At 39.4% G+C, this 13,338-nt stretch overlaps 1 protein-coding gene across 4 annotated transcripts in view; it reads right to left on the bottom strand.

Annotated features, from left to right (window-relative positions):
* LOC138753991 (transmembrane protein 150A-like) overlaps positions 1–13,338 on the bottom strand; it is a 52,607-nt gene that overhangs the window by 15,958 nt on the left and 23,311 nt on the right. For all 4 annotated transcript variants that reach the window (XM_069917685.1, XM_069917682.1, XM_069917684.1 and 1 more), the window contains 2 exons: positions 8,715–8,842; positions 3,184–3,361 (listed from right to left, as the gene is read on the bottom strand). In XM_069917685.1, coding sequence (XP_069773786.1) covers positions 3,184–3,361; positions 8,715–8,842 — 306 coding nt within the window. The remainder of the gene's footprint in view (positions 1–3,183; positions 3,362–8,714; positions 8,843–13,338) is intronic.

The following is a 13,338-nucleotide window of genomic DNA, read 5'->3' as shown; positions in this document are numbered from 1 at the left end:
GGCCACCTAGATAAGAGTAAAAACGATAACAAAGGTAGGATGGAGATTAGGGTAGAAGGTAGAAAAGAGAATATATGTGAGGGTCATTCTCTGAAATGCATATATTTTAATGCAAGAAACATAGTGAACAAGATAGACGAGCTTAGAACATGGATAGATACTTGTGGTCACGATATTGTGGCAATTAGTGAGACCTGGCTACAAGAGGGGCAGGACTGGTAACTTAACGTTACAGGTTACATTTGTTTTAGATGTGATAGATCAGGGAGTAAAAAAGGGGGAGGAGTTGCTCTGCTTGTTAAGGAGGACATTACTGCCGTGAGGTGGCAAGATGGTCTGGAGGGATCGTCCAGTGAGGCTGTTTGGGTGGAATTGACGGGTGAAGGAGACATGAGGGTGCTAATAGGGGTGTATTACAGACCACCAAATGGGTCAAGAAAACTAGAGGAACAAATGTGTAGAGAGATAATGTATATGTGTGAGAATCATAAGGTAGTGATCATGGGAGATTTTAACTTACCTCACATTGATTGGGATACCCATACAGTTAGAGGGCTGGATGGGCTAGAGTTCGTTAAATGTGTTCAAGATTGTTTTCTAAATCAATTAGTAGAAGAACCGACTCGGGAAGGTGTAATACTGGATCTCCTGTTAGGGAACGAGCTAGGTCAGGTATTATTGTTGGAGATCCAATTGGGTCTAGTGATCATAATTCTGTTAGTTTTAAGGTAGTTTTAGGGAGGAGCAAGAAGGGGCCTAAAGTTGAGGTTCTGGATTGGAGAAGAGCAAATTTCGAAGGAATAAGAAGGGATTTGGGGAGTATTGAGTGGGACAGGATATTTTCAGGTGAGGGTGTAAATGAGAAATGGAGGATATTCAAAAAAGAAATTTTGAGGGTACAGAGTACTTATGTCCCAGAGGATCAAAGGAAAGGGTGGAAGTCATAGGGAGGCTTGGTTTTTGAGGAATATTGAAAATTTGGTTAGGAGAAAAAGGGAGGTGTACAAGAGGTATAAAGAGCAGAGAGCTGACAATTTTAAGGAGGACGACAACGAGTGTAGAAGGAATCTTAAGAAAGAAATTAGAAAGGCCAAAAAAAGGCACGAAGAGGCTTTGGCAGACAGAGTAAAAATAAATCCAAAGGGTTTCTATAAGTACATTAAAAGTAAAAGATTAGTGAGGGATAAAATTGGACCCTTTGTAGATAGCGAGGGTAGGCTGAGTGAGAAGTCAGAGGAAATGGGGGAAATTTTGAATGATTTCTTTGCCTCGGTATTCACTAGGGAAAAAAATATTGAACCAGTTGAGGTAAAGAAAAATAGTGGGGAGGTCATGAAGCATACAAGGATAACCGAGGAGGTAGTGATGGCTGTGTTGAAAAAGATAAAGGTTGATAAATCTCCGGGACCGGACAAAATATTCCCAAGGACACCCAGGGAGGCTAGTGGACAGATAGTGGGGCTATTAACAGAGATATTTAGGATATCACTGGCCACAGGGGTAGTGCCAAAGGATTGAAGGGTTGCGCATGTGGTTCTGCTGTTTAAGAAAGGGTCTAAATGTAAACCTGGGAATTATAGGCCCGTGAGTCTGATGTCTGTGGTGGGCAAGTTGATGGAAAGTGTTCTGAGGGATGGTATTTACAATTATTTGGAGGTACAGGGATTGCTAGGGAGTAATCAGCATGGTTTTGTCAGGGGTAGATCATGCTTGACAAACCTGATTGAGTTTTTCGAGGGGGTTACAAAAAAGGTTGATGAAGGGAAAGCTGTGGATGTTGTCTATTTAGACTTTAGTAAAGCTTTTGACAAAGTTCCCCACAGGAGGTTAGGAAAAAAGGTGGAGGCATTAGGTATAAATGAGGAGGTAGTGAAATGGATTCAGCAATGGTTGAATGGGAGGTATCAGAGAGTAGTGGTAGAAAATTGTTTGTCCAATTGGAGGCCAGTGACTAGTGGAGTTCCTCAGGGATCGGTCCTCGGTCCACTATTGTTTGTTATATATATTAACGATCTGGAAGTAGGGGTGGAGAATTGGATAAGTAAGTTTGCGGATGATACAAAGATTGGTGGTGTTGTGGACAGTGAGGAAGATTACTGTAGATTGAAAGGTGATTTAGGAAGGCTGGAGGTGTGGGCTGAGAAATGGCTGATGGAATATAATACAGATAAGTGTGAGGTGTTACATTTTGGAAAGACAAATCTAAATAGGTCATATGCATTAAATGGTAGGCTATTGAGATGTGCAGAGCAACAAAGGGATTTAGAAGTTGTGGTAAATAGTACCCTCAAGGCTGATACTCAGGTAGATGGTGTGGTGAAGAAGGCATTTGGAATGTTGGCCTTCATAAATTAGAGTATTGAATTCAAGAGTAGGGAGGTTATGATGAAATTGTACAAGGCATTGATGAGGCCAAATTTGGAGTACTGTGTACATTTTTGGTCACCAAATTATAGGAAAAATATAAACAAAATAGAGAGAGTGCAGAGAAGGTTCACGAGAATGTTGACAGGATTTCAAGGTTTGAGTTACAGGGAAAGGTTGTGCAGACTGGGGCTTTTTTCTCTGGAGCGTAGAAGATTGAGAGGGGACTTGATAGAGGAGTTTAAGATTTTAAAAGGGACAGACAGAGTAAACGTGGATAGGCTTTTTCAATTAAGAATGGGGGAGATTCAAACTAGAGGGCATGGTTTAAAATTGAAGGGGAAAATTATAAGGGGAGCATGAGAGGAAATTTCTTTACGCAAAGGGTGGTGGGGATGTGGAATGAGCTTCCGACAGACGTGGTCGAGGCGGGATCATTGGTTACATTTAAGGAAAGACTAGATAGTTACATGGATAGGAGAGGACTGGAGGGGTATGGACCGGGTGCTGGTCAGTGGGACTAGGAGGGTGGGAATTTGTTACGGTATGAACTAGTAGGGCCGAACTGGCCTGTTCTGTGCTGTAAGTGGTTATATGGTAACTAATTATATAATATTTAATTAGATCGAAATTTATTCCAGTGTTCGATTCTAAAATCGCCAACACATTTCATATAACTTATAGTAAAGGGACATCTTAAGCAATCTACTCACTGCCAGGATTAACTGAGAAGCAATGCTCTCAAATTAGCCTTGTTTCTGTTTCACAGATAACTGTTTTTCATGTGGAGTTTTGGAAGAGTACTGCATGAAAGGATACTGAGAACAAGAGATATTAAGGCCAATATGGTGAGGATAACCCGAATGTGACCCGTCCAGTGATCTAGAAATGAGACCGCAACTTTGTACGTCAGGATGCACTGCAGGCAGACGAAGACCATGCCTGCTGGAAAGGCCACTCCAGCACCAATATAATGTAGGCTTTTAGCATGGTCAACCTGGTGAGAAAGGAATTTGAGAAGTGATCAGATAAACTTTTATGCGAAAGTTGCAACTATTTTCTTATGAAGTAAACAGATAATTTACAGGGACTGCAGAAGAAAAGGAAGAATTGCAGAACATGACTAACATTAAGTGTTTGAAGACACAGATGAAGAATAGTCCTATCAGAGCATACCTATTGCCTGTGAATTGGCATATTACCACATTTAGAATAAAGCAAATATTAAGGAAAGTAAATTACAAGACTTTCTTCCCCAACATCTCCTTCAGTTGTAACCACTATCGCTCAGGAAACTTGCCCTCTCTACACACACACAAGCCAAGAGAATTAAACAAGACAATCTACAGATGCTGTGGTCGAGTGAAATACATGAGAGTGCTTGGAGAAACTCAGCAGATAGATCAATTAAAGGTCATTTACATTTTGGGCCTGAGCCCTCATTGGGAAGGTGAAAAAACAGGTCGATGCCTAAATAAAAGGGAAGAAGGTCGGAGGAAGGGGAAGGAGCGCATGCTAACAGGTAAAAGGTCATTGGTGGATACAGGTCAAAGGGTAGAAGAGAAAAGCTGAGAAGCTTTGGGGGAAAAGGACAGAGGCTAAGAAGGGTATCTCTAACAAAAGAAGGAAGGGAAGCAAGTAGCGAGCTGCAGAAAAGGAGACGGGGGGTTAAAGAAAATCAGGTTCATTCTTTTACCAATACCTTCCGACAGTAACTTCCTGTGCAATAACATCTCTCCTTTCAACTCTTCTCTCCATATCACCCATACATTTAACACATTTCTATTCACAATATGGACTAAGGCCAAGAGTAGATTGAGTGATTGTTTTACAAAATATCTGTTCTGTCCATAAGCCATTGTCTGACCTTCCAGATGCCAGTCGCTCTCTTTCCCACTTTGATCTTTCAAGAGCTCAACCTTCAGCTCTGGTCTAATGAAGCTCAATGCAAGCACGGACAAGGTACTTCACTTTCGAACAAGGCACTTGCACATTGCTGCCTCTGGACTTAACAATAATTTCAGACAATTTTAAATTCTGGCACCATGTAAATTTCCATCCTTCACATTGTTTTGGTAATTACAGGTAACTTCTGTGTTTACACCTTTTCTAGATTTTTGTTCACTAACAAGACTTCACCTTACAAGACACCCTTTTGTCATTTAATCTCTCCTATGCTCCACCCAATCAAAGATCTTCCCTTTTGTTCTCTCATCCCTTTCTCTACTCTAAGCATCTTAAAACACAACTTGTATCCCAATCTTTTTTAAGATAATCAACTGGAAGTTTAATTCTGCTTCTCCCTTCACGGATACTGTCTGACCTAATAAACATTCCAGCATTTCCTGTTAGTTCTGATTTTTGACATTTTCAATATTTTACTTTTGCAATGGCAAGTGCTCTTCTTAGTATTTAGTTTTAGCACCACACATGGCAAGGGAAGCTTATGTTAAAGAAAACCTAGCAGTCTTTTGCTGACAAGTGCCAGCACTTAAGTGGCAAATTGCAAGGATAGCTTTCATTTAATTATATAGTGAGCAGGTGTGAAGAGTATTAACTACAAAGCACAGGAATGGAACACAAAAGGAATGTAATGGAATAATATTTGGGAAGTGTACTGTTGTAAACATGCCCACACCTGATCTCACCAAATATCTTGGTCATATGCCAGACTCCAGATATAATGTAACATGTTCCATAATATATAGATAGCATAAGCTTCAGAGTTACAGAGTTAAATATCATACCTATATAACTCCACTCAATCAAACAAATAACTTAGAATTCAGAAAACGGTCCAAAGGGACTTAGGAGTCCTGGTGCAGGAAGCATTTCAACTATTGAAAGGGCCAGATTGAATGGTCGTGGAGAAGATGTTTCCAGCAGTGGGAGAGTCTAGGACTAGAGAGCATAGGCAAAGAAGGACATCAATTTTGAGCAGAAGAGGAGGAGTCACGTGATGGAGTAGTGGCCGGACGGTGAACTCCAGCCCTCTCCAGAAAAGTCGGGAAAAACAAAGGAAAACACAAAGGCACAGAAATAAAAGTTACAGAAAAGTGAGTATAAAGGTGGAAAGAAGATGGCGACAAAAAAAGAAAAATCGAAAGCAACGGTAAGAAGAGAGGAAGAGAAGACAAAGGAGGAAAAAGGTGAAGGCCTTACCTGTCCGAAGAGGCCCGCTGCGGAGAGAGAAACCCGCTCCCTCAGGTCGGTAAATAATGGACTACAAAAATGGCTCGCTGAGCCGAGTAAAAGTGCGCAACCGCGCATGCACAAAGAATCGCGCATGCGCGATGCGAATGAAAAAAAACACACCGACGGGAGGGGGGACCAGCTGGGGAGTCGATCTCCACAGCCGGCAACGACAGCTGCAGAACACCTGCAGCAAGAAGAGACCACAGAAGACAATAGAAACAAGAAAGAAGAGAAGGAAAGGGCAACAAAGAAACAACAGATGGCCAACCCAGAGGAAGAAGAAGAGGAAGAGGAAGAGTACAGTGAAATAGAAGAAGAAACGAAAGGCAAGATAAAGGAGGTACCTTCTCTTATTAAAGGATACATGGAGTCATTTAAAGAATGGCAAACACAGGAATTTAATGATTTAAGAAAAAGAATAAACAACACAGAAGAGAAAATGAATAAAATAGAGATGACCTTAACAGAAATGGGAAAGAAAATGGACAAGATGGAAGAACGGGCAGTAGCAGCAGAAATGGAGGTAGAAGACTTAAAAAAGAAATTGGAGGAATCTAATAAAAAAACTAAAGAGACACAAGAACTACTAGCTCAAAAAATAGATACAATGGAAAATTATAACAGAAGAAATAACATAAAGATAGTGGGCCTTAAGGAAGATGAAGAAGGCAAGAATATGAGGGAGTTTATAAAAGAGTGGATCCCTAAGACCCTAGGATGTCCAGAACTACAGCAAGAAATGGAAATAGAAAGGGCACATAGAGTATTGGCCTCTAAACCACAACCACAACAAAAACCAAGATCTATTGTAGTAAAATTCCTAAGATATACTACAAGAGAAAAGGTACTGGAGAAGACAATGGAAAAAGTAAGAGAGGGCAACAAACCACTGGAGTATAAAGGGCAAAAAATCTTCATTTATCCAGATATAAGTTTTGAACTCCTAAAGAAGAGAAAAGAGTTCAATACAGCAAAGGCGATTTTATGGAAGAAAGGGTATAAATTTACACTAAAGCAACCAGCGGTATTGAAAATATTTATTCCAGGACAACAAAACAGACTATTCTCGGATCCAGAAGAAGCACGAAAATTTGCAGAACAATTACAAAAATAGACTGAGGGATGAAGACGGGTAATGAGAGTAAAAATGATCACGATTGATATGTATGTGGGTAAAGACAAAAATAGATTGAGGGATGAAGACGGGTAATGAGAGTAAAAATGATCACGATTGATATGTATGCGGGTAAAGAGGTATAAGAGTGAATAGAGACAATGTGCATACGTGAATGTATCTGTACTTAGAGGAAAATATAGATAGTATAGACAAGAATTAATAAGGGAAGGTAATGGAATAGAGAGAATAAGGAGGGAATTAAAAGAGTGACCTTTGTGACATATGAAAAGTGAAATCTTTTCTGGGGGGGCGGGGTGGGGGGAAATAGCGGTCACTGCAAAATCAGTTGACGCTTGCGAGTGGATTCGCAAATCCAAATGGAGAGGGGAGAAGTGGTTGTCCGACAAGGGATAAAGGACAACTCTGGAGGGGAAGGGGAGATTGGGGATAAATAAGATAGAAATAGGAGAATAAGGAAAATGTTGGATGTTGTAGGAATGTTGTCTTATAAAGAGTTGAAAATAAGAAAACAGAAATGGAAAAGGAGGAAAGGTAATGATGGAAAAACGGAAAGAGAAGATAAACAAAATATAAAATGGCTACGCTGAAATATTAATGGAATACATAACCAAATTAAAAGGAAGAAACTACTAAATTTAAATGAATAAATGTATTCCATTAGAAAAAATAACATATAGGTTAAGAAATAATATTGAAATATTCGAACAAGTATAGGAGCCTTACATTAAATACAATAGCGAAAACCTACCGGGGACAAACATTACCTAAGTTGATGGAAGGAGAAGGAAAGAAAAGAATGGACTCAGTAGAATTTCTGGTGTATTTTTGTTGAATGACAACATTGTCTGACTGGCTTAATGCAACCTAGATTGTATACCTAAAATGGATGAGAGGGGGGGTGGGGGGGGGTGGCTTGGGAGGAGGGAAGGGGGGGGGGGAGAAAAAGTCACTGTATATGTGTGAAAAAGAAATAGCGTATATCATGGCTAATGTGATTTATGGTGTGAAAAAAAAAAAAAATTTTGAGCAGAAGTTTCTTCATTCAGAGGGTAGTGAATCTGTGGAATTCATTGCTACATATGGCTGTGGAGACTATGGATACATTTTAAGCAGAGATTGACAAGTCTTGATTGGTAAGGGCATCAAAAGGAGAAGGCAGGAGAATGGGGTTGAAAGAAAAGATACATCCGCCATGATTTGAATAATGGAGCAGACTTGATAGGCTGAATATCCTAATTCTGCTCCGTCTTATGGTCAGTAACCTGAGTGATCCTATACAACACAAAATCGTAAATTCGACCACAGAACTTCCAGTCAAAAAGGCTGACAGTCCATACTGTTGTGCTGGATAGTAGAAACTTTTAAGCATGCATAACACAATTTTAGCTAACCAAGAAAGTGTACAGGCACTGTGATTCCAGTTTATTACACAACGTGCTGGAGAAACTCAGAAGGAATCAAAGATGTATAACCAACATTTCAGGCCTGAGCCCTTCGTCAAATTATGAGCAAAAAGCAGGCAGGAACTAAATAAAAACATGGGGGGAGGAGCACAGGTGAATAGGAAAGAGGTGGATATGGGAAAAGAGGAAAAAAGGTGCGGTGATGGGACAGGGAGGGGGTGTAGATCTCTGAATGGTGGGGAGCTGGAGGAAAGGAGACAAAGGGATATGGAAAGACAGAGACAGGGAAGGGGAAGGGGCCTAACAGAAACCCAGATAAGTCGACATTGAGTGCCCAGATGGAATATTAGGTGTTGTTCCTCCAATATGTGGCTGGCCTCAGTTTAGCAGTGTATGAGGCCATGGACAAATGTGGGAAGAGGGCATGGAATTGATAATGGTTGGCCACTGGGAGATCCCCATTATTGCAGGAGACAGAGCGAAGGTGCTCCCTTGGTGGCACTTTCAATCATGGGATCTCATAACTCTCAAAGTTCATTCCTGACAACCATAAGGATTAGAGCATTTTTCTTGACATCCTTTGGGGAAAAAAGGAAAATGGAACAGCATCTTACTTGGAAATTTCCGACCATGACGAGACCAACTGCATTAATGCAACCTGCGATCAGGGCTCCAGAGTTGATCCACGTTGGTCGACACTTTTCCAAAATCTGACCATAGCGTAGACCACAGATTAAGACCACTAAATGGACACAAGAAAATACCAGACACATAACAGTTAGGGCCATTTGCATTACTGGGCAGAATGTAGCTAATGTATTCTCTTTCCCATTGTATAACATTACAGCACAGTACAGACACTTCAGCCCTCAATGCTGGACTGATCCATATATATTACCAAACAAAAAAAACTTAACTCTTATTACCTCGAAACTCTATTTTTCTTTCATCCATGTGTCTGTCTAAAAGTCCCTTAAATGGCCCTAATGTTGCACCTTCAACCACCATTCCAGGCTCCCACAACTCTCCATGTAAAAAGCATACCTTTGATGTCTCCCCTAAACTTTCCTCCCTTCACTTTGTAGAGATGACCCCTGGTGTTTGCTATCTCTGCCCTGGGAAAAAGACACTGGCTGTCCACCTTATCTATGCCTCTCAGAATCTTGTAGACCTCATGTTTCCGCTCATCCTTTGCTCTAAAGAGAAAAGTCACAGCTCTGCAACCTTGCCTCACAAGACTTATTTTACAATCCAGGGGACATCCTGATAAATCTCCTCTTCACCCTCTCCATATCTTCCACATCTTTCCTATAATAAGGTGACCAGACACAGTAAGTGTGTCACCATAAATTTGTAAAGTTGCAACATGATCTCTCAACTTTATTAATGAAACCCAGCATCCTACAGGCCTTCTTAACTAGCTTATTAACCTGAACTTTCCAAAGTTCCATAGATTTGGGGGAGGTCCCTGAGGATTGGAGAGTGGCTGATGTGGTGCCGATTTTTAAGAAGGGAGGGAGGGAGGGAGAAAACGGGAAATTATAGACCGGTCAGCCTGACGTCGGTGGTGGGGAAGATATTGGAGTCTATCATAAAAGGAGTAATAGCAGAACACTTAGGCAGAAATAATAGTATAAGGGCTAGTCAGCATGGATTCCTTAAGGGTAAGTCATGCTGGACTAACCTTCTGGAATTTTTCGAGGATGTGACAAAGAGGGTGGACTTGGGAGAGCCTGTGGATGGGGTGTATTTGGACTTCCAGAAGGCCTTTGATAAGGTACCGCACGGGAGACTAGTGGGCAAGATCAGGGAGCATGGTATTGGAGGTAAGGTGCTGATATGGATGGGAAATTGGTTAAGAAATAGGAAACAAAGGGTTGGGGTAAGCGGGTCTTTTTCAGGATGGCAGGATGTGACGAGTGGAGTGCCGCAGGGATCGGTATTGGGTCCTCAGTTGTTTGTAATTTATGTAAATGATTTGGATGAGGGGATTATTAATAATTTGAGCAAATTTGCAGATGACACGAAACTGGGTGGCGGTGTGGGGTGTGAGGTGTGAGGAGGATGTCAGGAAAATGCAGAGGGACTTGGACAGGTTGGGGGAGTGGGCTGCTAAATGGAAGATGACGTTCAATGTAAGCAAATGTGAGGTTATCCATTTTGGGGGCAATAATAGGAAAGCTGAGTATTATTTAAATGGAGACAAGCTAGGGAGTGGGGAGGAGCAAATGGATCTGGGAGTACTTGTTCACCGGTCACTGAAGACTAGCATGCAGGTTCAGAAAGCTGTGAAAAAGGCTAATAGCATGTTGGCTTTCATAAAGAGGGGATTGGAGTATAGGAACAGAGACGCCCTTCTGCAGTTGTACAGGGCCCTGGTGGGATCCCACCTGGAGTATTGTGTCCAGTTCTGGTCTCCAATTTTGAGGAAGGACATACTAGCTATAGAGGGTGTGCAGCGCAGATTTACAAGGTTAGTTCCAGGGATGGCGGGGTTGACATATGCTGAAAGGCTAGAAAAACTGGACTTGTATCCGATGGAGTTTAGAAGGATGAGGGGGGGGGGACATGATTTTTTTAAATTTTTTAAATTTTTTATTTTTCACACCATAAATCACATTAACCATGGTATACACTTTTTCCTTTTCACACATATACAGTGCCATTTTCTCCCCTCCCCTCCCTCCTCCCATCCCACCCTCCCTACCTCCCCCCTCCCGTCCATTTAAGGTATACAATCTAGGATACATTAAACCAGTCAGACAATGTTGTCATTCAATAAAAATATACCAGAAATTCTACTGAGTCCATTCTTTTCATTTCCTTTTCCTTCCGTTAACTTAGGTAATGATCGTCCCCGGTAGGTTTTCGCTATTGTATTTAAGGTAAGGCTCCCATATTTGTTCGAATATTTCAATATTATTTCTTAAACTATATGTTATTTTTTCTAATGGAATACATTTATTCATTTCTATATACCATTGTTGTATTTTCAGATTATCTTCCAATTTCCAGGTTGACATAATACATTTTTTTGCTACGGCTAGAGCTATCTTAACAAATCTTTTTTGTGCATCCTCCAAATCAATTCCAAATTCTTTGTTTTTTTATGTTACTTAGGAGGAAGATCTCTGGATTATTTGGTATATTGTTTTCTGTTATTTTATTTAATATCTGATTTAAATCTTCCCAAAATTTTTCTACTTCCTCACATGTCCAGATTGCATGAATTGTTGTTCCCATTTCTTTTTTACATCGAAAACATCTATCAAATACTGTTGGGTCCCATTTATTTAACTTTTGAGGTGTAATGTATAGCCTGTGTATCCAGTTATATTGTATCATACGTAACCTCGTATTTATTGTATTTCTCATCGTTCCAGAGCATAACTTCTCCCATGTTTCCTTTTTTATCTTTATATTTAAATCTTGTTCCCATTTTTGTTTAGTTTTACCATTTGTTTCCTCATTCTCCTTTTCTTGCAGTTTAATATACATATTTGTTATAAATCTTTTGATTATCATTGTATCTGTAATCACATATTCAAGGTTACTTCCCTCTGGCAAACTCAAGCTGCTTCCTAATTTATCCTTCAAGTAGGATCTCAATTGGTAATATGCCAGCGCTGTATCTCGAGTTATATTGTACTTATCTTTCATTTGTTCAAAGGATAAGAATCTATTTCCTGAAAAACAATTTTCTATTCTTTTAATCCCTTTTTTTTCCCATTCTCTAAAAGAAAGGTTATCTATTGTAAAAGGGAGTAACTTGTTTTGCGTCAATATTAGTTTTGGTAATTGATAATTTGTTTTATTTCTTTCTACATGAATCTTCTTCCAAATATTGAGGAGATGATGTAATACTGGAGAACTTCTATGTTGTACCAATTTTTCATCCCATTTATATAATATGTGTTCAGGTATCTTTTCCCCTATTTTATCTAATTCTAATCTCGTCCAATCTGGCTTTTCCCTTGTTTGATAAAAATCTGATAGGTATCTTAATTGTGCGGCTCTATAATAATTTTTAAAGTTTGGCAATTGTAAGCCTCCTTGTTTATACCATTCTGTTAATTTATCTAGTGCTATCCTCGGTTTCCCCCCTCTCCATAAAAATTTCCTTATTATTTTCTTTAACTCCTTGAAGAATTTTTCTGTCAGTTGTATTGGCAATGCCTGAAATAAGTATAATATCCTTGGAAAAATGTTCATTTTAATACAGTTTATCCTTCCTATTAGTGTTAGTGGTAAATCTTTCCAATGCTCTAAATCGTCCTGTAATTTTTTCATTAGTGGATAATAATTGAGTTTATATAGTTGGCCGAGATTTTAGTTTATTTGTACACCTAGGTATCTTATTGCTTGCATTTGCCATCTAAATGGTGATTCCTTCTTAAATTTTGATAAATCCGCATTATTCATAGGCATTGCTTCACTTTTATTTACGTTTATCTTGTAACCCGACACTTCTCCATATTCCTTCAATTTCTTATATAATTCTTTTATTGATAGTTCTGGTTCTGTTAAGTACACTATAACATCATCCGCAAATAAACTGATTTTATATTCCTTGTCTTTTATTTTTATTCCTTTTATATTATTATCTATTCTTATCAATTCTGCTAGTGGTTCTATAGCTAACGCAAACAATAAAGGTGATAGTGGGCATCCCTGCCGAGTTGACCTGCTTAAGTTAAATTGCTTTGATACATGTCCATTTACTGTCACTTTCGCTAACGGTCCCTTATATAATGCTTTAATCCAATTAATATACTTCTCCGGTAAACTGAATTTTTGCAATACTTTGAACAAATAATTCCATTCTACTCTGTCAAAGGCCTTCTCTGCGTCTAGAGCAACTGCTACTGTAGGTGCTTTATTCCCTTCTACTGCATGAATTAAGTTAATAAATTTACAAATATTGTCTGTTGTGCGTCTTTTTTTGATAAATCCAGTTTGGTCTAAATTTACCATTTTCGGTACATACTCTGCTAATCTGTTTGCTAATAGTTTAGCTATTATCTTATAATCTGTGTTAAGTAAAGATATTAGTCTATATGATGCTGGTGAGAGTGGATCTTTCCCTTGCTTTAGTATTACTGTAATTATTGCTGTTTTACATGAATCTGGTAAGCTTTGTGTTTTATCAATCTGGTTGATTACTTTCAGGAGGGGCGGAATTAATAAGTCTTTCAACGTTTTGTAGAATTCTATTGGGAATCCATCCTCTCCTGGTGT

Source organism: Narcine bancroftii, chromosome 2 (genome assembly GCF_036971445.1).
Source record: "Narcine bancroftii isolate sNarBan1 chromosome 2, sNarBan1.hap1, whole genome shotgun sequence".
Classification (NCBI taxonomy): domain Eukaryota; kingdom Metazoa; phylum Chordata; class Chondrichthyes; order Torpediniformes; family Narcinidae; genus Narcine; species Narcine bancroftii.
This window is presented reverse-complemented; position numbering and strand designations above follow the sequence as displayed.